The following is a 26,945-nucleotide window of genomic DNA, read 5'->3' as shown; positions in this document are numbered from 1 at the left end:
ATTTCTCTGCCAGACTTCTGGGGCACCCATGAGAACGTGGGGTCTGCAACCCAGGAATTGGAAACGCCATCTTCCAGGAGCCTGCGACACTGCTGGAGGCAGCCATGGGGGTGGGGGTGGGGCGCACCGACGGGGCAGCCAGCCGACGACCAAGCCAGCGGTCAGCTTGAGAAGCCGCACTGGCTCCCGGAAGCTGGAGCCGCATTCGCTGATGACACAGAACATTGTAGAAGAATGGCACGAGGGCCCCTCAAAATGTTCCCCGAAAACTGGGGTCAAAGGCCAGCTTCTTTTTGCTGCCAGAAAATTTTGAAACCCATGCGTTTTTTTCAGGACACCCATCTTCCGTTGAAGGTTCCGGAGGCCTGCGTGTATGGATGAGGTCAGCCGAAGGCCACTTGGTAGCGAAAATGACCTTGACGGAGGAGAGGAAGGTGACTTTCTCAGCGTTCACAGGCCATGCCTCTGCCTACTTGGCACCACAAATACATGGGTTTTCTTCCTGAAGTTCGAGCAGGGCGAGAGGGGTGAGACACAGGAGGGAGCGAGCGGCTTCAGGTCCGCCGCTGGCCCTAGAGAGAGCCCAGCACCCACGGTCAGCAGGTCCCCTCCCCACGGCCAATCCTGGTACAAAATATCACTGACACCTGCAGTTCCTGTTGCAAGCCTTTTGGTGTTGCTAGGGCACCTCGATGCGGTACAAAATGAAGCCGCGAATACTGAGACGGCCCCCTGGTGGGTGTTTTAGTAACTTCAGGCTGCAAGCGGGTGAGCCCTGCTGGCCACACCACAGCGCAACTTGGGCACCTCCCTGGCGGCTTCGCTCCCTCCTGATGCGCCTGGGGAGGCAGTAGTTGGCGGCCCAGGTGCGCCTGCTACCACGTGGGAGACCAGGATGGAGTTCCTGGCTCCTGGCTTTGGCCTGACCCACACCTGGCTGTTGCAGCCATTTGGAAAGTGGAATCAGTGAATGGAAGATCACCCCCCTCCCAGTCTCTGTTGTCCTGCCTTTCAAATAAATACTTAAAAAATTAGCAAACAATGTCAAGGTGCTTTATTGAAATTTTCCCAGCTGTCTTCTGGGTAGAGAGTTCTCTCCCTCCCTCTACCAACACTGAAGGGGGTCTGAGCCCGGGACGGGAACTGGCTCACAGACTCAGCATCACCCATACTGGACAGAGCTTGATGAGTTCATAACACACGTGGCCATCAGGGTGTGACGCCTCCAGACGCCACCTGTCCAATCCCCAGCCCCTTCTCTCATCCCCTACTGCTTGACCTCCAGTCTCTCTCTCTCTCTCTCCTTCCAGTGACAGGAAACTCACCATTTCTTTGAAAAGCAGTCCTGCCCACAAATGGCCACAACTGTTTGCTTTCCCATACTTCATTGTACACTGCCCCTCTGTCTCCCCTGCCCATCCTTTTTGGTCCCAACTCCCAGCACCAGGAAGAGCTGAGTCACCTCCCCCACAGAATCCCTGCTCCTCGGTGTTTCTCAGCGGAAGCGCACAGGGTTGACGAGCACCGTGTGCTGTCAGGAGCGGTCCGGTGCGTTGCAGAGAACGGGCTAGGATTCCCAGCCCGGGGTCACCAATGCGGGGGAACCTCCCACCCCGGCCATCATCACAACCGAGAAAATACTCCCCCACGTTTCCAAACGGCAGCTCCACAGCACGCCACGCTTCCTTAGCTGAGCCCGTGGGCTAATGTTTCCCCACACAATTCCAATTTTCAATTCCAAGGGAGATTAAAAATGGCGCTCAGACAGGACCCTGTAGGATAACCTTGGCCTTGCAATCAGGCCTCACCAGCTCAAAGAGGGCCAGACAACTAAACCTGACAACCTGTACAGCAGCTCCTGAACGGGGCTCTGCTGTGGACACACGGGAAGCCGAAGGCTGCGCTGCCAGTTTACAAAGCACACCCTGGGGGTTAACCTGCAAACCGTTCAACCGTTCCCCCGTGTGGGGAACAGATTTTCTCTCCCGGAAGTCAGAATTTCCAGATGCTACTGCATTGGCGTTTTCAGGACCTCCTCTTCGTGACAGTAGTATAGGTGCTTCTCCCATAAAGGCTTCCCAAGCACGGCCAGCGGCTTAAACACAGGCCCCTGGGACTCAGGCTGGCTTCAGGGGCCCTGGGCTTGTTCCCGGGGACATCTCAGAGCAGTTCCGTGAGCTGCAAAGCTGCCACAGACTAACCAGGCCCTGTCCCCACTCTGCCTGCCAGGACAGTTTCTCACCTGGACCCAGGACACCGGCTCCGCTCGAGAGTCAGGGGCACGAGTGTACGCTCAGTAAATGTTTGATGCCCGCAGTGTGCTATGCCAGTGCTCTCGGGGTGGCTGAGGGTTCCAACGCAGTCCCCGCTGCAACCCAGGCCAACCCCCACAATGCAGACGGACCCCATGCCACCGACTGTCAGGACACGAGCCCCTGGGGAGGACCCCTCCATAGACCCCACTGGGCTTGGCTAATCCCCTCCTCTCCACTGCCACACAACCAGTGATTGTCGACGACAAAGGAACCGAGGCCGTGGCAGGAACCCGGTCAGAAGCGACCGCCATTGCGCACCTCCCACGGTCAAGGTGGACTGACCACTTTGCTTCCTCACCTGTGATGGAACCTTGGGTGCTGCTACTGGGCAGGGCAGTGTGACACTGATGGCCCGCGGCACACACTGGCCCTGACCCGAGGGATCTGGACTCCCAGGACACCGGCACCGCAGGCCACAGCAAGTCTGGGCTGGCCTTGGCTTCAGGGCACGTCTGCTGAAGCTGGCTGGGATTTCAAGCCTCCGCGACTTGGCTGGAAGCCAGCCATGTGCCGTGTTTGTTGCTGTCCCTCTTGCATGCCTACCTGGACCTGAAAAGGCAGCGCAACAGGGACGGCCGAGCAGAGAAGGCCCTGGAGGCAGACAGGTGGACGCCTCCTCCCTGCGCCGAGGGTTTCGGTGCAACCTGCCTGCCCGTCTCTTCCTGTGGACTTGAGAAGACTCGGCCCTGCTCAGTGCCTGCTGGGTGATGTCCGTCCTCCTCCTCCTCCTGGCATCAAACCACGGGGATCCAGCTCAGGGCCCACTTTCCACAGGGGAGGAAGGGGACTCAAACAGCAGGGACCCTGGCCCTCTGCGCCTGGGGCCCCTTCCTTCATCAGATCTGGACACACAGAGTCTGGTTCTCCAACCGCACTGGAAGAGCTGAACACACGCTGAGTGGCGCTCGTCATGTGAGTGTGGAGCTTGCCAGTAAGAGAGCGCGTTTGCAGGCCCTGGCACTGAGCGGGCCTGGGGCAGTGCTTCTGCACCTGCTGGCTGGGTCGCGCCTTATCTCTGAGCCAGGAAAGACTTATGCAGGGTCACCCAGGGTGGAAAGGGTGAGTCCGAGACTGGCCTCCCTGAGGCCGCATCCCCCAGCCCTTCACACTCTTCCTTCCTCTTCTCTGAGACATCGGATGGGGCATAGTTGGCCAGGAGCCCCAGCTCATCCAGCCGCTGTGTTTCAACAGAATTCAGTGTGCGTTTTGTCCCAAGGAGAGCAGCCGATGTGGCTGAAACTCTTACACCGTCATTTTCTGCCATAGGAACAAGAAACTCTCTTCAGAGTAAACTCAGAGAACCATGAGACAAGCTAGCCACGTCCAGGATGTCCACTGCTGGACCCGGAGCTTGGCTGGGCTTGAGCTTGCCAGCTACGGCTTGCATGCACCCAACCACAGCTACTCCCCAATCCACTTGACGACTGGGCGCCGATTCGCTCCTGCATCCCCTCGCAGCTGGAAGCCGTCGGACAATCCTAGGCTCCCGGGCGAGGAGCAAAGATGGACGGCTAACTCGGACTGACACCCCGACTGGCTCCTTATGTTCCATCTGTCAGATGTCGGTGGAAAACAGTGGAAAGGGGAACAAAAGAGGCTCAATTCCCACTGTGAAAGACAAAGTCTGGGAGAACACAGTCAACAAGTACGGCCGACACAGGTGCACTGTTGGTGGAGTCACGAGGCAGGAAGACCACACCCTTGCCTTCCCCTGCACTGCAGGCAGCAGGGGGCCTGTTCCCTACGGCGTGATTCCTCCATGGTCCTCTACGGTCCTAATCTCTATTCACAAAACCCCTTTCCCTGTGCCCCCACATGTTCTTGACGTTCCCAAGACACCAGGTTTCCAATTTCCCAAGCACACACCAGCAGTGAACACGTGCAGGTCCGCCTCTCACACACGTGCAGCTCTAGGCTTCCGGCTGAGGAGCCAGGGATCCACCCTTGCGCAGGCGTCAGGGTTTCCAAGCTGTTGCTGCTGCTGCAGACGCCCTCGGCCACACGCTCGCCCACCCAGGCCGCGGCCACGGGGAACAGGTGACTGGATTAATGCGGTTCATTCTGTCCTCACTGTGAAACTCCCACGCGAGCCAGGGTCGGTTTCAGCGTGGTTCAGGGAGCTCCCAGTGCTCACCGGCTGCGCGACACAACAGGCGCATCCTTCCCAAGTAAGAGGTCCAAGTTCAGGATGCCAAGCAGTAGAGACGATCTCAAAAATGTGTGTGAGGTCCTGGACCAGACCTTCTGCCGGCTCCTCCCTTTCTACTCTCAAATCCAGCTCTTCTCAGCCCTGCACCTGTATCCATTTCGATAATAAATGTGAGCTCTCCAGGCCTGTTTTTGCTTGCAAAAATGCTAACAGTGAAATTCTAGAATTTATTCTTAAAAATTCAAGTTTTAATAATTCACAGGAAAATGGAGCAAGGTCTTTAGCAGACAACCAGCTGAAGGCTCTGTTAGGTAAGCTGCTCACTGAGAATTTTTCGAAGGTTAGCAATCTCATTTCTGGTGCAAATGGAGATAATGTGTGGAGCGTCATAACCGTCACCAGCTTTTATTGCTTCTATATATGTAAATACGTATCTCCTTGGGAGTGTAATTTCATACATATTTCGAAGATTTTAGAAATTATGTTTTATGAAAAAAAAAAACTTCTAAAACTAACTTTGGTGAGTTGTTTGAATTGCTAAGTCAGCCCCTGGGCGTAAGACTGCCATGGACATCTCTGCCCCCTGAAGTTTGTGCGAAGTGCGCACACTTTCGCCTCCCCCAGTGCAGGATGGGAAAATACAAAGCTTCTCTCTCTGCTGAAGTTACGACTGATCAGATGAGCGGGGATGCTCTCCCTTTTCTCTGAAGTAACGGAGTCCAGAGCAGGAGGGCTGCTGAGGCTCTCGGCGACCAGATCACGGCAGAGAGGGCCCCGCCCTGCGGACACCAGCAGGAGACGTCACCAACAGTTCAGCGAAAATCTCAAAGGACGAACTGAACTCCTTTGCGGGAACCGTGACGCTCTACTGCTGGCACGACGCACTGAACGACTGCACTGACCTGACTGCTCTCTGAGGAAGGCTATGAAGAACGCGTCAGAACAGCCAGAGAAGCCACCTGGAGGGAGAAGGGGAGTCACTCACGCGCAGGCGCCGTGGGCGTCCCTGTCCTGGAGGGACCCAGGGCAGGCTGGACGCTTCTCTCATTCAGTTCTCACTCTTCAATCACATAACAGAACAGCAAGGGAGTACGTAAAGCTGCTGTCCACAAACACATGCACCTCAGCAACCTACGTTTTATTTTGAGTAAATTCATTATTTCACATTATAAAAAGTAACCACACACGCATATGCATTCACAGATTAATCATCTTTATCATACATCAATATATTTAAAAAACAAATATTTTCTAATATCAATATAGTTATATGCTATTGCATCTTAAAATATAGAAGCTGACAATAGCTTCATACAGTATTATCTCAGGGACTGACATTTTAAAATTAAGAACCGTATATGTTCCACAGGCAAATTTTGATGGAAATATTAGCATTAGTACAAATAAATGCTGTTGACATAGCTTAAGCATGATAGCTTGGAATAATAGCTGATTCAAACTAGATTCATCATTTTAAATTAAGTGAGGACAAATACAACCTAAAATGTAAACAAATTATTTATAAAATAAATTCTTCTAGGAAATAAAGAAAATCACCCATCTATTATTTTTCAGGTATTTATAGCTCAGAGCTTTCAGAAATCCTGGTAGAATCTTCACCGTCAAATTCGAACTTGGGAATGCCCAGGTACAACACATCACCATGACAATCACAGGACCAATACACCCCGGACACTGCTCGCTCCCCTCTCAGCAGGACTTCCCAGTGGGCCAGAGAGTCCGGAGAGAACACAGCCTCCTTCCGACCCCGCCGAGTCCCCCTGCAGGGCTATGTCAGCCGATTCGGACTTCCCCACAACTTCTACGACACAGACACGACAGGGCCAGCACGTCGCCAGCGTCCTGCGCAGCCTAAGGCAGGCTTGTCTCTCTCGCGACGGCACGGCACATACCTCGGCTTGCTCTTCACTGGAACACTGGAATTCTGGTACCACATTATTCAAGAAACATATACTGTACCTCCTAGGGAATCTAATTTCAAACATGGAAGGTTTAACATCAGCTGCCATTATGTCACTTTCTCCATTCATTAAAAAAAAAAAAAAAAAGAAAGAAAGAAAAAGAAAGAAAGTAAAAAACAGAAAGCCCCGGCCACTGCTGTAGCTGCTGCCCGCCGCCGCGTCTCCAGGCCTGCTCTGCCTCCTTCATCGGGCGGTGGCTTAAGGATTGGACTTTCTAGATTTTCTTCCGGAAGGAAGGGAGGTGGGAGAGGAGGAATAAGAGAACGGGGGAGCAATGGGGAGAGTGGGGGTGGGGGGAGAGGGAGAAAGAGGAAAAAGAAAACAAAACGTGATAAATTTTCATACATATAATGTTTACAAAGTAAATCAATCTCTACTTTGAAGAAGCCTCATATATGAGGATTCTGATCAAGGGAAAAATGAATTACACATTAAAAGTACTTGCATTACCTTTAGTTACCAAAAGTCCTGTGTACTTCTGACATGGCACTGAATTCACGCAGCCTCTCCTACAGTGTTAACTTTGTATCACCATAGCAGAAGTGGCACAGGCCTAAATATATCACTTGCCCGGTCACAGATATAATATACAGTACACACCTGTGCTTCCTGAAGTCTGTAAGATCTGAAAGTACCAGATGCATCAGTCTCTAATGCTGAAGAATGTATTGCACAGAACTGCTTTGGTTGGGGAAAACTGAGATAATACTTTTTGAAATCAGTTCTTAGGTTTATTTGCGATAAAAAGGACATTTTTGTTTGGATACGACATGGCTCAAAACTGTGGCTAGTGCTTTGCACAAGACAAGACCAATTCAGATGTCAACCACCTGCTGCAGCCCAGTGGCTGAGAGGCCGCATTAGCTGCACACCACAGGGCACGTGGTCACGCACTGCACACCCAGTCACAGCTCAACCCCAGGCTGCCGGTGCCAGCCCTCCTCCCGCTGCAGAGCATGCAGGAAACCAGACACAACCGGAGGTGGTTTGTTATCAGTGTCTCTGGATTCGCTTTCTAAGCACCAGTTACACACACACCTCAAAAACTCTGTCTTTAAAAAAAAAAAAGAAAAACAGGGGCCAGCCCCCGGCTTAATCAGCCTGGCCCAATGGCGGCTGTCCCAGGTGCTGAACCAGCGAGTGGGAGGTATCGCTCTCTCCCTCCCTCCCTTCCTCTCTGCCTCTCAAAATCCATTATTTTTTTTTAAGTAACAACTCTCATTTTTAAAAAGCAAATAAATAAAATAAAAAGGAAACCCATATTGAACAATGAAAACAGACGCAGAAGCACAAGGAAACAAAGAGCTGGCATAAACAGGTGTCCGTGTTGCCATGAAATCTGTGGCACTGGAAACACCAGTGGGGCGCAGAGCGTTCCCGAAGCAGCTGGGTAAATTCCTCGCCGGGGCAATGCTGAGAGGAAGCGGGCTCCAGGGGACAGGGCGACACGGGGCGACACGGGGCCCTGAGCCAGGCCTGCCCTTGTGCGGCGGGAACCGCCCACTCGCAGCTCAGCCGCCTGGGGAAGGGAACGAGGAACCCGCGGGCCCTCTGTGGACTGCGGCCTGGGCGGGGCCGCGCTCTCCTCTCTGCACCTGCAGCCTCCACGCTGCCACTGTCGCGGCGATGACTGCATGGGTAGGGAGAGATGTCTGTGAGGAGAGGCCTCGCAGTATCAACGTGGCTCCCTGCAGGGTCCTCGTCCGGTCTCTGCTCAGTCACAGTCACAGGTTCGGGTCCCCCCTCCCCGGGTCGTTCAGAACCCCCAGCTCGCTGCCTCTGCTGGCGGTGGGCTCGCGTGGTTCTGGCTTCTCCTCTGCTGAACATGTAATACAAAGGGAAACACGCACGCCCCGTACGTATTAACTACTTTTTGTAGGGCCGACGTTAGCTTTTTCTTCTACTACCACTTTTCGTATTATATAGTCTACGCTTTCCTTGTGCGGCATTCAATAAACGGATTCCTAAATTTTGTATACCCTCAACGGCCAACTGAAAATGAGAAGAAGTTACAACACAGTTCAGTTCCTACAAGGGAGGCTAACATGAAGTTTCAGCAACTGAGGAACTTTGAAAATGTCCATGCGCTAGCGCTAAGTGAAATGTGCTTAAAAGAAAATCTGAATCTTGTTTAAATTCTGCTTAATCAGCAGATTCGGTGTCCTGTACCAAAGAGGAAACCTGGAGCTACTGTCATGTGTCCTGGGTCAATCCTGTATTCCTTGGGCGGCCTCTTAATGGCGGTCGTTATGGAACTGTCCTGTTAAATAGTTCAGCAAACCGGAAGAAACGCTTCAACAATTCAAACAAGATAGAATAACACATAAAAAGGAAAAAAGGAGAATTTTTATAAGCAGGGTGCTTAAAGGGATGCAATGATACCTAACATCTCCCCAGAGGTAAAATTCTCTGACTGCACACACACACTTCGCCAGAGAAAGAGCAGATGTCAGACATTGGGGGGAACCAGTTAAACGCTGTGGATTCCCTGATATCCCGAGGTCTTTGTCACGTACAGAACACCTCACACCGCTCGTGCAATGGTGATCCCTTTGAACGGAGAGCTCGTCCCCATCAGAGACACCTGTCGTTTGGGTGCACTGGGCACTCAGTGGTCCCCGGTTACTCACAGGGAGGCCTTCCGCGGCTGTGCGTCTTTGCTGCCGCTGCTCTTGGGGTCCGCTGGGCTCCCTGTCCCGCGGGAGGCACTCGGCAGGGCAGCAGCAGGGGGAAAGGACGTCGGGACACTCCCAGCACTGCGAGTCCGGAATGAATCATCTGGAAGCAAAGCGTGCAGTCAGAGCCGCGGGACAGCCCGAGGTGTTGGTTCAGGAGGGAAGGCGAGCAGCCGGCCGGCTTCTGCTCAGTCAGAACCAGTTTTATGAAGGTGGAATTCATGAACAGGCAACTGCACCCAGTGAAGGCTTTGACACCCCATGAAGCTGTCAGCGCGGCCTCAGCGGGAACACACCCATCACCCTCTGACTTAGCACCCTCTTGCCCCTCCCACCTTCTCCACACTGATTGGCCTCATGTCGCCCTGGGTTCACCTGCATCTTCTACACTTTTATATCCATGGGATGACACAGATACGTGCGCTTTTTGGCTGGCTTCTTTCATTCTTTCAAGGCCACCTTGTCAGAGAGTTTGAGATTCATCCATGCTGCACAGACCAACCCCTCATTCCCTTCCACTTCTGTCTGGTATTGTATAAACACACCGACACTATTGGTCTGTGACGTCTGTTGATAGACATTTGGATTCTTTTCCAGTTTTTGACTTAGAATAAAGTAGTTGCGAACATTCACATACAAGCCTGCGTGGGGACAATGCTTCCGCTTCTCTTCAGAAAATGCCTGGAGCCAGGTTGCTGGCTGCCATGTGAAGCACACGCTCATCTTCCGGAGAGACGGCCACACGGTCACCAGTGTGTCTACGACGCAGTTCCAGAGAGTGGCTCCACGTGCTCACACACTGGATACCGTGGACCTTCCTAAGCTTGGGCGTGTTCTGCACGTGAAGTGGCAACCTTCTTGTGTGTTTTCCTCCTCGTTACTTTTCATTTGAATTCCCCTAACGATTAGTGATGCTACACATCTTTTATGTATTTATTTGTATGTCTTCCTTTGCGAAGTTCCTATTCAAATCTTTCGCACAATTTATAACTAGCTGCCTAATTAGTTCCAAAGGCTTCTCTGTGTATTCTGGATACAAGTCCTTTTCTAGGTATATGTATTAGGATTACTTTTCCCCAATCTATGCCCTGACTTTTTTTTAAAGATTTTATTTATTTATTTGAAAGTTAGAGTTACAGACAGTGAGAAGGAGAGACAGAGAGAAAGGTCTCTGTCCACTGGTTCATTCCCGAAATGGCCACAATAGCCGGAGCTGCGCTGATCCAAAGCCAGGAACAAGGAGCTTCCTCCAGGTCTCCCACACGGGTGCAGGGACCCAAGCACCTGGGCCATCTTCTACTGCTTTCCCAGGCCATAGCAGAGAGCTGGATTGGAAGAGCAGCTGGGACTAGAACTGGCTTCCATATGGGATGCTGGTGCCGCAGCAGAGGATTAACCTACTGTACCACAGCGCTGGCCCCAACCCTGACTTTTTTAAAATGCTCTATCTCAAAGCCAAGATGCATTAAATTTTGAAGAAGTCCAATGTGTTCATATTTTTTCTTTCACGGTTAGGAAAAATCTTGGTCTATTCCAAAACCACAAAGTCTTCCTTCTATATTTTCTTCAGAGGTTTTAGTTTTTATGCTCAGATTTAATACATTTGAGTAAATTTTGTGTACACTTTAGGGTTAGAATTGAGGTTCAGGGTCCAGTGCTGTGGCACAGCGGGTCAAAGCCCAGGCCTGCAACACTGGTATCCATAAGGGCTCAGGTTCGTGTCCCAGCTGCTCTACTTCCAATCCCGCTCCCTGCTAATGCATCTGGGAAAGCAGTGGAGGATGGCCCGAGTCCTTGGGCCTCTGCACCTGTGTGGGAGACCCAGAAGAAGCTCCTGGCTCCTGGCTTTGGATCGGCTCAGTTCTGCCCATTGTGGCCATTTGGGGAGTGAACCAGAAGATGAGGAGCTTGCTTGCACTCTCTTTCTCTCTCTCTTTCTGCTTCTACCTCTCTCTAACTCTTTCAATTAAATAAAATAAATCTTAAAAAAAATAGAATTGAGGTTCAGTTTTTTAGTTTTGGTGTTTTTTAAGATATGGCTACCCAGTGGTTCCAGAACCATCTTTTCAGACTTCATTTGGGGGAGCTGTTTCATGTTCACAGCAAAACTGGGAAGAAACTCCAGAGATGCTGATCCCCCACCCCTCCTCACCCAGAGCCTCCCCCACCAACTGATGCAACTGATGCACGGGCACTGAGTTACACACGGGTTCACCCTTGACAACCCACAAGTGTGCAGTGGCTGTCCATCATCACAGTGTCACACAGAGCGTCCTCACAGCCTCACCCTCCCTCCCTCCCTGCCTACCCCTACCTTGGTACTGTCTACCACTGTAGCTTTGCCAGTACACCTCACCCTGGACTCAGACAGCACAAGTGTGTCGCCTCTCGGGTTGGCTTCTTCCGTGGCTCATTTATTCAGTACTGAACCCCACCTCGCCGTCAGGACTACCCGTCTGTGTACCCGCTCTCCCAGAGAAGGACATCTTGGTAGCTGCTATTAAACTACAATACAGCTGCTGTAAAACTACACATGCAGGACTTTGTATGGACCCAAGTCTCCAAACCCCCTGGGTACAAGGAGTGTGACGGCGGGATATGTTTTTTTTAAGATTTATTTATTTATTTGAAAGGCAGAGTTACAGAGAGAGAGGGAGAGACAGAGACAGAGAGAGAGAGAGAGAGAGAGAGAGAGAGAGAGAGCTTCTATCCACTAGTTTACTCCCCAAATAGTTGCAACAGCTGGGGCTGGGCCAGGCTGAAGCCAGGAGCCAGGAGCATCTTCAGGGTCTCCCACATGGGTACAGGGATCCATTCAGCACCATTTTAAAAAAATATTACCCTCTCTGGGGCCAGCATTGTGGTATAGTGGGTAAGGCTGCTGCCTGCAATACCAGCATCCCACATGGGCGCAGGTTTGTGTCCCAGCTGCTCCACTTCCAATCCAGCGCCCTGTAATGTGCCTGGGAAAACTGCGGAGGATGGCCCAAGTCCTTGGGCCGCTGCACCTACATGGGAGACCTAGAAGAAGCTCTGGACAACTGACTTTGGTCAGGCCCAGCCCCAGCTGTTGTAGCCATTTGGGGAGTGAACCAGTGGATGGAAGAGCTCTCTCTGTGTCTCTTCCTCTCTCTGTATAACTCTGCCTTTCAAATAAATAAATCCTTTTTTTAAATTGCCCTACCACCATTGGTGTATCTTGGAGTCTTTTTTGAAACACTTACTACAACTAACAGCTTGAGCCACACCGCCTTGATTATTGGGATCGTCTAGTACAAGTCAAAATTAAGCAGCTGAAATTCTTCCAGTTTGTTTCTCTTTTAAAGAGTGCTTTGGCTGCACCTGTTCCTTGGATCTCAGTAGAGTTAAGAATCGACCTACACATTTCTACAAGGAAGCTGACATTTTGCTTCTATTTTCCCTTTATAGATAAGATGGGATGGGCAACTCTACAGTAACGCTTTCTTCCATATCTACGTTACTGAGTAATAAGTAACACCAAGCATATTACTGGAGGATTTTCATTCAACTTAGAGACTTCACAAAATGGTATTGAACTTTAAGACAGAATATTTCAAATATTTTAATAAAGGCACACCCTTATAAAATCCATGCTTTTAGTTAAGACGTTGCATACAAGTTAGCATTAAACCACATCCAGTCACTCTCTTGATTCTCAAAGTCACTTAAGAACTATTCAGGTACAAACTAAAGAAGTTATTGCACATAATTTTTAAAACACCATCCCTGAATCCATTTCCCTAATGACTTAGGAAAAGACATTTCTTGGCCAGAATTGCTGCAAGTTCATGAGTAAATATGGTCACCATAGCTGGGGTAAGGGGCCTGCAACGGGACAGGAGGACCCCCCTGACAGCTGGAATCCTGGGCACCATCAGCTCCAACCTGAGCCAGCTGCAAAGGCGCTCCTGGTCGTAAATAAAGTTCTCAAGCCCTGAATGTTTCTCAGGACTTCCAAGGAATTCACTGTCGTGCTGAGATAAAAGTAATCACTAGTTTTATTATTTATAGCCAGAACTTCAAGATATCATAACTTTAATTCAACACTTTCTGTTGTTCTCTTACTATGTTAAGTTTCTCATAATTTCCGTCTGCCTTGAAGAACTGCTCTATATACTGAATACAGATGTCAGTGCTTTGAGAACCAAACAGTATAGTCCAGTATTTTTTCAACTGCTGGGAAAAAGTTTAATATCACAAAGATTTGATAAAGATAAGCTTAGGAAAAACAGTTTCTAGACATAAATAAGTCACTCTAACGAAATCATATTGTATTAAATTCGGTGATTTTCTAAGTTTAAATTGCACTTACCAGCTAAGGAAAGCACGGGAGTCTTTGCTAGTCCTGAGGCAGACGGTGTGTATCCTGCTGGAGAGCTTTTACTGGAAAAGAACGCGGTTTCCGTTAAACACAGCGCAGCGTCTCTAGATCTGCCATCTACACCATCTACGCCCTGGCTGTTGAAGTTATTTCAAGTGCTTCCCTCCACTTCTTAGGAAACCTTTGTTGCTTTTATTCTTCCTTTGTCTCCCGTATGCCACGACCCAAGACACGTTGTCTCAGGGGTACTCCCTGAGATGCCCGCTTCCTCAGAATTGCGGTTTTTCTTTTGATGCTCAGACGTTCATTATCGTCGGGGGATTTCTGCCTTGACCACTTTGCCAGGTGAACAGGCAGAAGGCACCAGGACAGCAAGCGCCGCCCACACCCACTGAGCACGTGCAGGCTCCCCTGGAAGCCACGCCCACCGAGCTGATTCACCCCGCCCCCCGCCTCCACAGTGACAGACGGACGCGGTGACGTCACACAGTGTCACAGCAGTGTTCTTCCAAGAGTGCCAGGCTCTGTTTCTATGCCTATTGGTAGACTTTTTTTTTTTTTTCAATATAACAGTCTTTACAGGAAAAAAATGATAAATGATTGGCCCAAAAAACCCTCAAAATTAATTCTAAATTTTGTAATGCTGGAATTATTTCACATAAGTAACCAAGTTTGATTATGAGATAAAAACTTAAGTTACAGTTAGTAGCTGACAGATCGTACCTAGCACACTTGTCTAAGTTGCCATATTTCGCCTGAAAAGCGTGATTGTTAAAAGACTGGCTGCGAATCAGTTTGGATTTCTTGATTTCTTTGCCTAGAGAAGTAAGAAGCAGAGAAAAGAAACGTAATTGTTCAGTTCATCCCTGGCTGTCCCAATCCCTCCTCCCCACAACTAGCAGGCGGAGATGGGTCTGGGTCCAGCTTCCCTGCTCAGTTTGAGCTGACTGGAGTGTCGCGCCCACGCCATCCACTAACAACCAGCAAAACCACCCGTGCTAAAGGGCCGAGGAACGGGCCGTGGCTAACGTGTCTCCCCGACACAGCGCCAGCCCTGCCATTTTCCTGAGACGTGAAGGGAAGTTATTTCTTACTTGTTGATGGGTTGCTAGAAGCAGGTGCAGGAGCAGAAACAGGGATGCTCTTGGGCAGATTTTGTGTCGGTGTTTTAGTGTCTCTACCTAAAATAAACCCTGCTTTAAGATGTGTCGTTTTCTCTAATTCCTTATTAATCTCCATACGTAGGCAGAACAACGTCAGCTTCACGGTCGCACGCTGACCCTGTGCTCTGAGCTCTCCTTTGGGAGGACCTGAGCCTCAACACTGATCCCTACCCTGTGTGCATGCATCCCAGTGTCTGCACCACACCGAGCGGACAACTTTCCAAAACCACCTTTGACCAATCAAAGAAACTGAATCAATTTACGTATAAAACTAAAAACTCGGCAGGTCTTCCAGGGAAGCAGTAACTGCACGAGTGAGTGGGGAAGACAGGAAAACTCCTTACGTTTCTTTTCAAAGATCTTATCACTCACGGGCCGTCCATCGCTCTGTTGCTTCTCCTTTTCTAATTGTTCCTGTTAATAAAATATTATCTTAGTATTAAAAGTCCAGCTTCAACAGACTTAGGAAATTGTTCCAATGAGAAATCACTCTAAGCTGCAGAGAGAGATTCAAGCACAGCTCATGAAAATGTCTCAAGGAGGTATTCCTCTCCACAGCCGTGATGGAAACATTCAGACGTCTTCCAGGCTTGTGCTGCTTTACCATCTACAAAACTGTGGGACCCAGGATTGGTCAAACTACGACAATGAGTTTGGTATCATTGTTGCAATGAGCCTTTATTTTTGTTTACTGATTCTCATCAGCAAAATATTTTATTACTATTGGTTATTTAGATTTCCATTTGTTAAAAGATAAAATAGTATATTTCTGTAAAAGGCAGAGAAGGGCCTGCACTGTGATACAGTGGGTAAAGCCACCGCCTACAGAGCCAGCATCCCATATGAGCACCAGTTTGAGTCTTGGTTGCTCCACTTCTGATACAGCCCCTGCTAATTTGCCTGGTAAAGCAGTGGAATATGGCCCAAATGCTTGGGCCCTGCTACCCACATGGGAAACCTGGATGAAGCTCCTGGCTCTTGGCTTTGGCCTGGCTTAGCCCTGGCCATTGCGGCCATCTGGGGAGTGAACCAGTGGATGGAAGATCTCTCTCTCTGCCTTTCCTTCTCCGTAACTCTGAGTTTCAAATAAATAAACAAATAAATGAATCTTTTAAAAAAAAATGAGAAAAAGACTGAGAGAAAATAAAATGGTCTATTGGATATTTCTAAGGGTTTTACTGGAGTATAATATACATGAAGAAAGAAAAGTTGTGTGTAGCTCAATAAATTTTCCCAAAGTGAAACAGCTCTGCTGACAAAACCAAATATTGCCAAAACTTGGGAGCCCCTCGTGCCTGCGGAATTAGCAGACAAGATCAGTGCACGAAGCACGTTCTGCACAACCCAGCACGGGTGACGGTGCACCAGCGGGACGTCCCTTCCAGGGCTCATGTGGAAAAGCTGGGGAAATCAACAAGTCAAGAATTTCCACACAGACGTGGATAAGTGAAAAAGAATCAAACGGTAGTTCTAAAACTGAAAACAGACATGTCGAACAGAAAAAGGTGAGGTGGGCTTAACACAAAACTGCCTGTTTTCTCCATCTTTCCCTCTCCTATCTTAATCCTGTTAATCACAGTTATCTTAAAGTCCTTGCCTACCAGTTCCAGTATTAGGATCATCTTTGGGTCTTTTGCTATTGCTTGATTTTTATCTCGGGTTTGGGTCTCTTAGTCCTAAAATTTTCTCAGAGTTTGCTTGCTCTCTCCACTGTCCAACACCAGCAACCCCAAACTCCACCTTTGCCTTAGGAGACTGATAAAATAACGCATCTTGCTTCTCAGAGGACTTCCTCTGACCTTTAACTCTCACATCATGTGAATTCTCTGCAGAGAAATTAGATATATAAAGGTATATGGGGTGTGTGGTGCGTGTGTGTGCGTGTGTGTGTGTGTGTGTGAACTAAATGTAAAGTTCAGAAGCATCACATTGGAAACTCAAGTCCCTGGATAGACTCAGCAGATAAAGGAGATGAGAGAGAGACCGTGACACTGAAGATGGAGCAAAGAAATTGTTCACTCTGAGGCGCACAGGCTTTAAATAAGAAGCCTGTGGGATGACGACAAAGGATCGAACTTCAGTAAGAGAGAGAAATCAGCACGGAACATGCCCCTACATCAACAGCGGCCCAAATCAACCCCAGTGGGTTTAGGGGGTGTAGCTCAATGAATTTTCCCAAAGTGAAACAGCTCTGCCGACAAAACCATACATTTGCAGATTCAATAAAATGAGGTTCTCAAATATGTTCTCCTTCTAGTTTATAAAAAATTTCAGGAAACTGGGATTCTTCTTTAGTCAATGAACAAGAAATAAAATAATATAAAATTGAAAATGATAATTTTTTTAGTTTAATAGCAATGCACAGTTAATACTTTTCAGAAAGGAGTGTGTGCGTGTGCATGTGAAAGCAACATACCATTTCCAAAAGAAGTAGCTCTTCTCTTTCTTTCTCTTGATCCAACAAATCTTTCTCATAAAATTTTTTCTGAAACTGAAGTTGAGAATGAAATTGCACAACATTAGTGATGTGCTTCCACCAGTGTCCAAGTATCTCTTCCACATCAGGTGAAGAAAGCCTACTTACGGCATCCATGGACATTTCCATTCTGTCCAGCTCCAAGACAGTCTACAGAGAAAAATGCTGTCATCACTGATAAGTAATGAAATTAAATCAAACAATAATTTCTCAAGGAGACACCTTTTCCAGAGGGAAGTTCTATATATAATACACACACACACACACACACATACACACACACACACACACACATATATATGGTATCCCATTTTTAAATGAATTACTCTCCATGAAAAACTGACTAGAGTCAACTATTCCATTTTAATCCCAAAGCTCTGTATATCTTTCTTGCAAGTCCCTCAGTTTTATAAACATCACACTACAGAATTGTTATGGGACAAATTGATGTCATTGTGTGAAACGTACTGAAGAGCTGTACTCCAGAATATTCCACTGCAGGTTAATAATTTACTAATTTAATTGTATCAGTGTTGTATCTATTTATGGGACTAGTCAGTATTATATCTTGAATTAACAAGTTCTCTTAGAAAAGTAAACAGCCCTCTCATGATTACTATCTTGATGAATTAACTCTATTACCTAAACTTCTTATTTTAATAATAAGAACAGGAATATCTATAAAAATAACTGTGTGGGGGTATGTGGGTGTTTAGATGTAAATGGATGTCCAACACGGAGTATTTCTGGATATTTCAGCTGTGGAAGAGGAATGTGCATTTCAGCAAAATAAAATTACACAAATTAATACTAAGTTATCAAATCACTGCTAAGAAGTTCTTCATACTATCTGACAATGATCTCTACAGAAGAAATCTGAAGCTACTTTATAGCACATTAAGAATTAATCTCTCTCACTACAAATAAACGCTCAAGACTATGTTAAGAAAGTCACAGATTCACAAAGGTGATCACTTTTAAGTGATCTGCTCTTATAAAAATATGAATTATATATTTAGTATAAAGAGCTTTTGAAGATTATGAAGTATATTAAGGTTTGATCTCAACCCCAATTTTTACTGCATTAATTTTCCATTATCCCAAAATATCCGTATAACTTCTCATGCTAAAACAAAACAGAACAATAATAGCCATAAAATACAACGTTCCATTATTATAAAAGAGATGTACTCAGGGGTAGGACTCAGAGATCTGTACTCTAGCTCTGGCTCTGCCCCTTACTCACACACTTCTCTTTCCAGATAGAGGGCTTCTACACATCAAATAGCTTCACCAAGTACAGGGCTATGCTCCCAGGAAACGCAACGCTCCCGACTTCACTGACCATTCCACTGGACTGTGGTCCTGCAGACACAGCCTGGCGGGTGAAGCGCTGATTGTGACTTGAAGAGTGCTGACCGAGCACCCCCCAGCCAGCTCTCCCTGGTGGGGCTCTACCACCCACAGTGGTAGCTTAGTTCATATCCAGCTGTGGGAGACACCTGCTGAACCCTCCACTACCTGCCCTACGCCAGCCAGCGTGTGAACATACAGCTGCCCCATCCAGCTAGAGCGGGCAAGCTTGGACTGACGCCGTCTCCATGCGGGCGCTTGGTGGCAGCTTGGTGGCAAGAGCGCTACTTACTCTTTTCACGATAGCCAGAACATCTTTGTCTTTCTCTTGACACAGGAGTTTCCTCACACACATTTCTAACTGCTGAAGCAGGTGCTTATCTGCAGGAATCTTCAGAGTAGATTTCACTTTGGGCAATAGGTAGCAGAGTTTCATTCTACAATAAATTATTTACCTTTGAGTGAATTCAATAGCTATGCAGACTGGTAACAGGAAGCTAAGAGAAAAGTCAAGTTTTAGGTCGTCTCTGAGTTCTTGTATCCATGTGACAAGCGTTTCTGGAGTGCTTCGCCATGTCTAGCACTCGCTACTCTGGGTGTGGAGGCGCCACCGAGACTAAAGGCAATAGGATCCTCTGCCCTGGTGGAGCTTACTCTCTAGCATGGCACTTGGGTCGCAGGAGAAACAAGCAAAATGCCGACAGACAGAGGCAGGCGCTCTGGGGAGGAAGATGAGCGAGCGCCCACGGAGGAGGACTGAGCCAGGTGACAGCAGGTGGTCAGAGTGCCCATGAAGGTTTCGCTGAAGAGAGGACCTTTATGCAACAACCTGAAGACAGCTGGGGGACGAGCCATATGAGTATTTGGAAGAGGACAGCACAGGGGCAGAGGGGGAGCCTCCCTCAAGGTCACCCCAAATTAGCCGACTGGCCTAAATTAGCAAATTGGGCCCAGAGTAGACGTGAGACTAGCAGAAGACACTGGAGGGTAGCAAGAAGCAGGCCTTGGGAAGGAGACTGGCTTCTATTTTCAGGGCCAGAAGATACCACTAGACAGCTCTCTGCAGAGGGGTAAAATGACCTGATTGAACATTTAAAACATCACCTGACTGCTGTGTTGGTGTTAGACTGATGGTGGTCAAGGACAGACGAGAAACAGCGTAGGGGGAAGGAGCTGGGGAAACTCAGGCAAGCCAGGGGGTGGGCTGAGCCAGGAAGTGGCCGCAGGAGGCGGTGGGGACTGGCTGGAGATAGCAGCCACTGGAAGCAGCCGATGTGCAGAGGGATTGGAGGCGGGTGGTGGAGAGAAGCGAGTTGAGGTTCTGACCTGGTTTGAAATAGCTGTTGACAGAGATGGAGAAGACTACAGAAGGGGCATAGGCAGCTAAGGAAGACGAGGACTTCATTTTGGACAGACGAGGTCTAAAGTGCCTATTAGATATTCTGTGCAAATACTAAACGGACAACTGGCTCAACGAGTCTGCTGGCCACAGCAGAGACCCTGGCTGGAGGCAGAGCCAGGAGCCTTCAGCGTGTAGATAAGCCTCAGACTACAGAGAACACCACGGCCATGCGTGTGGTTGGAGAAGAGAGAAAAGTCCGACACTACCACCGTCTAGGGCAGTGACAAGGAACAAGGAAGGGAGCTGAGGAAAGCCGGGAGCTCCCAGGAAATCCAGGAAAGCAAAGATCTCTCCAGGACCAGGGAGTGTGGAGGGCACGTGCTTCGCTAAGCTAAACCTCTCCTCCCTGCCAGGGCTGGTTCAGGGGGACGCCAGGTGGCTGGCCAGGCTGCTGTGTTCAACCAGACGAGGGCTCTCACGTCATTATTTTTTCTACTGCAAACCCTGAGGCAGCCAAAACCCATTTAAAGTCTCCCGGATGCTGGCTCAGTGAACCTTCCGTTGAGAAGTCTTCATAGACACAGAATCAGCTTTTTATTCAACCAACAAAGTAAAGAAGTTCCTGCTCTAGGACTGCCCACACTGCGGACAGCAGCGATGGGTTTGGCCTCGCCCAGCAGGCTCCAGGCCACTCTAAGTGTGCTTTCCCGAGTCAAGGTGTCCTGGGCTCCCCAGGGGAACCAAGTTCATTTCCGGAAGATGAGGCGATGACCTCTCTGAACACCAGCAGTCTTTTTCCAGCCTTGATTTTGTCTAAACTCAGTGAATTTAAATTTTAAGCATTTACTTAACTGCCTATGCACACTTCCCTCTATACAACCCAAGCAGGCCCAGACACGTGCCATACGCTGAGTCAGCTCTGACAGATTCCTGGCCCCACGAGATTACAGAATTCTGCCTTCCTGGTAAGCTAAATTCTTTACGTTATCTCAGGTATCTATTCCTCTGAACTCCTCATGAACAGGCACTAAGCAAATTGGTGGACAGAGAGTTTCTTTAACTGGTCTAACGACACACCAGGTAGCGCACACCTGGAATTTCAGCCTAAGCCGGGTAGGTCAGCAGCCTCCCTCCTCACCTGCCTGATCCTACCACCCTCACCTGTGATGACTCCTCTCCACCTGCACAGCCCCAGAACACAGTCAGTACGTGGTGTTGCTCGACCCACTCCTGTGGCTGGCAGCCGCCCAGGCAGGACCGCGAGAACCGAGACAAGCTGGAGTACAGCGATCTCGTACCCCCAGGGCCCCACGGGTTCACGGAGTGATATGCAATTGATCTGCATCTGGCTGCTGATTGCTCTCTTAGTCACATGATCAGAGCAGGGACGACTTCACTTTCTTCCTAGTTACTTCCCTCAACTGCTTGGTGATACTCCATCACACTGGGTGTTGATCTCAACAGCAAGACTATGAAGCCATACTAGCTCACTGCCTCACCAGCTGCTCCTACTTAAAAGATTAATATGTTTTACACATTGCCTGCAATGCATGCCCGTTGTCTATAGAAGATGAACATATGCCACACATACACACAACCAAATTTGGCTGGCATGTGAAAACAGTGGGGAGCCCTACAGTGCTGCTCTGGGAGCCATTAACCAACTCACTCAAACTGCATTTCTGTTGCAGATTTGAGTTCAAGTTCAGGACAGAGACACCAAGCTTAGAACAGTCTAATGGCTGAAGGTTTATAATTCCCACTATCAAAGGAATAAGTAGCTCTTAAGTATTAATGCACATGTACTTTATGCCACTGAACTATACATTTATAAATTATTAAAATGGTAAATTTCATGTATATCTTACAATTTAAAAATGGAAACAGTATGCTTGTCTGGAAGAGAAAAATGGCAATATATATTTATACTTTTTTAAAGTTTCCAAGCAAACCATTTTCAGGCCTGTTCCATCTAATTTAACAGTTAACGAAGTCCAAGCCTCATTCACAGGACTTCAAACACCCAAGGCAGCTAAACGCAGAAGACAGCACAGGCTTCCAGCGCTACTTCTCTGAGTAAGTGCAGCCCCAGGAAGGGGCAGGTGCTCACCAAGCCAGCTATGAAGATACAAGCCTGCATCAGACCGATGAATGATATCTAGCCATCCTTCTCCTGATGCTAACGTGCGGGTCTGAAACCTGCTGATCTGGCTGTCACCTGCTGCTCTCAACCCAACAAGACAGAAGATCCAAGACAGTACTGAAAGATTGTGCTTCCAAGGCCCATCAATACTCAACAACTGAGAATACTCAGCTGTCACTGCAGCACTATTCGTAATAGCCAAAATATGCCATCAACCGAGACACGAGACACACACAAATGTTATACTGATTGTTCGGTCATGAAAAAGAATAAAATCCCGTCACTTGCTACACCATGGATAGCAGGGAGGCCATTATGTCCAGTGAGATGAGCCAGCACACAGAGACAAATACTGGATATTCTCGCTAATACCTAGAAGTTTAAAGAGGAGAGAGCAGAACAGTGATCACCAGAGTGGAAGAGGGAACATTAGACGGTAGGAAGAGGAGACACAAAGAGATAGTGGGTTATCGAAACTCCCATTCCCAGTATTCTCCAGTACAGTAGGGTAAAAGCGTTTACAACCTATTATTTTACAAATTTTATACAGAACTAGAAAATTTGAAGGCTTCCAACACAACAATAAATACTTGAGGAAATGAAAATGCTAATTACCCTGATTTGATGTTTATACATTGTATATAGGTATTAAATTATCACACTGTACCCCATAAATGTGTATAACTATTATATGGCAATTTTTTTTAAAATGATCTTAGGAATTTCAAAGCAAGCATAAACTTTTCACTTGATTTTTTAATTGCATAAGAAAAAGATTTTATAAATAGTTACTCTAGTAGGTCTATAAGACACGGTTTTGAATATTTGTTTAGACTAGTACATACCTCACATTTGCTACTGGATCATGTGTCAGTTCAATAGCAGGTAGAAAGAAATATTTACAGAAAAATGATTTGGAAAAGATCTCTATAATAAATTCACAGGTATCCAAAAATCGAAGTCTATTCCAATAACTTTTTCCTTGACCTAGTTCTAGAAACAGTAACAAAAATTATCAAGTTAATTGTTCCTACATGTAATTACATGTGACAAAATTAAACACACAAACTCCATGGCAAATTTTTTTATACCACCTATTTGATTCACAAATACAATAGAGACAGGAGAAACATCCCTGATCTGTCAACTCCAAAACAATTAATGCCTTAAAAAAACACTAAAAAGTTTTATTAAACATCTCTTCATTCCAAATGCACTTCTTAACTAGTGAATGACTATACCTTAGTACTTCTGATGACTCACCATGCGCTAAGTACTCTACACATACTATCTCATGTAACCCTAAAAAGCAATCCAAGCAAATGCCCACATTTATCCCTCCTAAAAGGTAAGAATGTTGAGATTCAGAGATGTGAAAGTCACGTGGCTGGTCAAGTATAGACACAGAATTCAAAGGCAGGGCTGTTTTAGTAAAATGTTTTAATAGCCAAATTAATTTTTTGCCTTAAAAATGTTTTGAAGTGTAAAAAGTCATATGTAAACAGTATTACTGACAATAATTCAGTCATTACTCGAGAATAATTTTCTCCTTTTCATATAAATATTCAAAAGCAAGACAACATTTAAAGCCACACAGAACCTTTTTGCAAAATAAAACTTATTATAAAACGTCAGTCCTACCATTAGAAAATGAAATCTCAAAGTAGATTACAAAAAAAAGAGGCTAAAGGATACTGAACATAATTTCCTTACATGGGTTTTTTTTTTTTAAAGTGCTCTAAAAGTGGCAATCCATACTTAAAATGGTAAATTCCAGTAACAAGAAAATCCTATTACCTGCCATTCTAGATAATAGAGTTTAATTAAAAACACTATGACATATAGTCAAAGCAGTTGTACAACAATTAACAAACTCACTAAGTATAAGAGGACTTCGAAAGTTTGTGGAAAAATGACATGAAATGGAAAATGAAATGAAAAGATAATGTGCAGTTTCCATAAACTTTTTCAAGCTTCTGTAGTGTGCCACTATTTTTAGAACTAAAATTTTACATAAATGTCTTTGCCTTGATTTAGCCCTTAACAAATTAAAAGAAACTTATATTTGCTAATCGACTTGGTTTCTTAAGGCATTATATACATCAAGGCTCACCAGATTCACACTCATACATACTCATGGGCACTGCCAGCTCTTTCCAAAGGAAAAACCCACATTCTGTTAATTCTGTTAATCAGGACCATAAATGAATCATTATATTAATACTCGATTTATGTTTTAGTTTCAAACCTATTTCTTTTTTTTTTTTCTTTTGACAGGCAGGGTGGACAGTGAGAGAGAGAGACAGAAAGAAAGGTCTTGCTTTTTTTTCCGTTGGTTTATCCCCCAGTGGCCGCTGCGGCCGGTGCACCACACTGATCCAAAGCCAGGAACCAGGTGCTTCTCCTGGTCTCCCATGCGGGTGCAAGGCCCAAGGATCTGGGCCATCCTCCACTGCCTTCCCGGGCCACAGCAGAGAGCTGGACTGGAAGAGGAGCAACTGGGACAAGAACCTGGCGCCCCAACTGGCACTAGAACTGGGGGTGCCGGTGCCGCAGGCAGAGAATTAGCCTAGTGAGCTGCGGCGCCGGCCCAGTTTCAAACCTATTTCATCAGTGTAGAAATTAGGCCTCCGCCATAAGTACACATATCTCAGCTTCTCAAGTATTGAAATTCACAAAAGAAGGCTCAAAGTAATCAAAGGCTTTCATTACGGATCTGATCCCACACCCAGATTCCTAAAACAAACAAAATTAACCTACAAAAGTCAGATAAAGGCATGTACTAGTTATTTACCAAGATCAACCTAATTACTTATGACAAATGACACATACTATAAGTCACACCTAACTAAAGCCAATGAGTTTCTTCTGTTCAAAATAAGAGACAGGGCAGGCTCTTAGCCTAGTTGTTGAGACACCCCATCCCACACTGGAATACCTGGCTTAGATTCCTGGCCCCAGCTCCTGACTGCGAAACCTGGGAAGGCAGCACTGGTGGCTCAAGCAACTGGATCCCTACCACCCACTAGGAGACCCGGATAACACTGTTGGCTGCCAGTTTGGGTCTGGCCAGGCCCTCGACCAGCCCCTGCCATTGAGGCGTCTGGGGAGACAACTAGTGAAAGGAAGTATTCTTGCTCTCTCTCTCTCTCTCTCTCTCTGTGCCTCTCAAATCAATAAATAAAAATTCAAAATAAGAAAAAATTATTACTTACGTTCAATTAATTTTTGAATGACCTCTTGTCTCTGTTCTTGTTTACGGTTGTATCGTAGAAAAATACAGAGAGTTCGTGAAGCTGCCTTTTGAACAGGTAAGACATTCTTAAAGAAACAAATAAGAATGACAATTACAGCCTAATATCATATATTTTGGACAAATTGGCTCTACCAAATCAACTTTACGTTGGTTAAAAGAGGAATGTTTGCTGCCTGTCGAGTCACTGAACGTCTATCTTCCGGGAAGTGTCTTCATAATTTAACGTTAACATCGTTCAGATAAGTTGATCAACACATCACATGACAAAGTTAATTGGGCACCATCATGCTCAAATCATTGAGCTTTGACTCTTTATTTCCTTGTCATCTCATCTTAAGTGACATTCTCCTCAAATACACTTCAGCACCCATTCTTTTGGCCATTCCCTGGACTCGGTCAGTCAGTCAGTCACTGAACATTTATAGAACACACCATGTATCAGGTGTATCATCAAAAATAATCCAGAGACCCCCCACTCTGCAGTCCCTCTGGCTTAGTTCTGGTTCTTCGACCTCCATGTCAATCATTGAGATCTCTGCCCATGATAAAATGTGGAATCCAAAGGACACCATGTCAATCACTCTGACCAATATTCCCGACCCCTTTGTTCTTTGAATTTCTGTGACACCACCAGACAGAACCTTAATTCTAAATGAATTAAATACTTTATCTTTACTGAGTTTGAGTTCAAACCATGTATTGGGCAAAAATCTTTCAACCAAATGTTTTGTGTCTACCACAAATTCCTGTTCACCATCCGCATTCACATATAAGTCACAAATATTCCATTTCTGAAGACACAGACTATTATAGTGGGAATCCTTCCAGTACAATAGAACACAATTTTTACATTACTGAGACAGTATTGCCTGCATATTTTATATAAGCTATTTCTATCCTGTTGGGTACTAGTTCTTCTGGTGTTTTTAAAGTGTCGAATGTAAAAGGAGAATATCTGCTGTGATTTAGAACAGAAAATTTAAGGAATACACATGATCAGAAACACAACTGAGCTTAAGAAAAATACACTTTAGATAGCAAATTAAATAGAAGCATGATATTGCTTTCTTTCATTTTGTGTAGAGTGACTGTCATATGCAGACATACTTGTCATAGAAAATATGTACATTTTATACATCACATATATTAAGTCTTATAGTATAAGTTCAATATTATTTTGGATTAGAAACCTAAGATAAATGTAATCATTTCAAAAACATAAAAACTATCTTAAAGAAGTGACCATTTGAGCACAAAGAATAAAGACTGCAATTTATTAAAACATCATTTAATATTTTAAAATGAGTCTAAAAACAGACAGGTAAAGGAAAAAGAAAAATTAATTTGTCACCTTATAAGTGGCTACTGCAACAACTCCTAGCACTTAGAATTTATAATCAGAGTGAAAAAATTAATAATTTATTCCATCTTTACATTAAGAAATGTAATCAAAGAACTCACATGGAAGAAGGAAAAGATACCTTCCCAGGAGAATGCCATCAAAAATGCCTAAGAAGTGATGGAATTTTTTACATCACTCTTTCGCCAGTTCTGATGAAATAACTGATTCAAGCGAGAACCAGCAGCAGATGGTAGAGCCAGTGAGACACTGGGTATTCAGAGCTGAGGCATCCCCGGCAGGTCACAGTGCAGGCCACAGGAACAAGTAGTCTGCAACTCAAAGCAGTGCGGCTGCCGTCACCAGCACAGCCCTCTCAGCTCACTGAGAGGGGGACAACAGTCCAGATA

General features: G+C 46.5%; 1 protein-coding gene across 8 annotated transcripts in view; it reads right to left on the bottom strand.

The window, feature by feature from the left end:
- Positions 1–1,031: 1,031 nt before the first annotated feature.
- The window catches only part of PPP4R4 (protein phosphatase 4 regulatory subunit 4), a 103,094-nt gene continuing 77,180 nt past the window's right edge, over positions 1,032–26,945 (bottom strand). For 6 of the 8 annotated variants that reach the window (XM_070065572.2, XM_070065568.2, XM_070065570.2 and 3 more), the window contains 11 exons: positions 25,156–25,261; positions 22,786–22,933; positions 18,748–18,892; positions 17,211–17,252; positions 17,043–17,117; positions 14,971–15,040; positions 14,558–14,644; positions 14,187–14,280; positions 13,455–13,525; positions 9,077–9,224; positions 1,032–6,669 (listed from right to left, as the gene is read on the bottom strand). In XM_070065572.2, coding sequence (XP_069921673.2) covers positions 6,645–6,669; positions 9,077–9,224; positions 13,455–13,525; positions 14,187–14,280; positions 14,558–14,644; positions 14,971–15,040; positions 17,043–17,117; positions 17,211–17,252; positions 18,748–18,892; positions 22,786–22,933; positions 25,156–25,261 — 1,011 coding nt within the window. In that variant the 3' untranslated portion in view covers positions 1,032–6,644. The remainder of the gene's footprint in view (positions 6,670–9,076; positions 9,225–13,454; positions 13,526–14,186; positions 14,281–14,557; positions 14,645–14,970; positions 15,041–17,042; positions 17,118–17,210; positions 17,253–18,747; positions 18,893–22,785; positions 22,934–25,155; positions 25,262–26,945) is intronic. The other 2 variants (XM_070065569.2, XM_070065571.2) reach the window with 2 other exon arrangements.

The sequence above is a fragment of the Oryctolagus cuniculus genome, chromosome 20 (assembly GCF_051225735.1).
Source record: "Oryctolagus cuniculus isolate XC-2025 breed Fujian yellow rabbit chromosome 20, ASM5122573v1, whole genome shotgun sequence".
In the NCBI taxonomy this organism is placed as follows: Eukaryota; Metazoa; Chordata; class Mammalia; order Lagomorpha; family Leporidae; genus Oryctolagus; species Oryctolagus cuniculus.
This window is presented reverse-complemented; position numbering and strand designations above follow the sequence as displayed.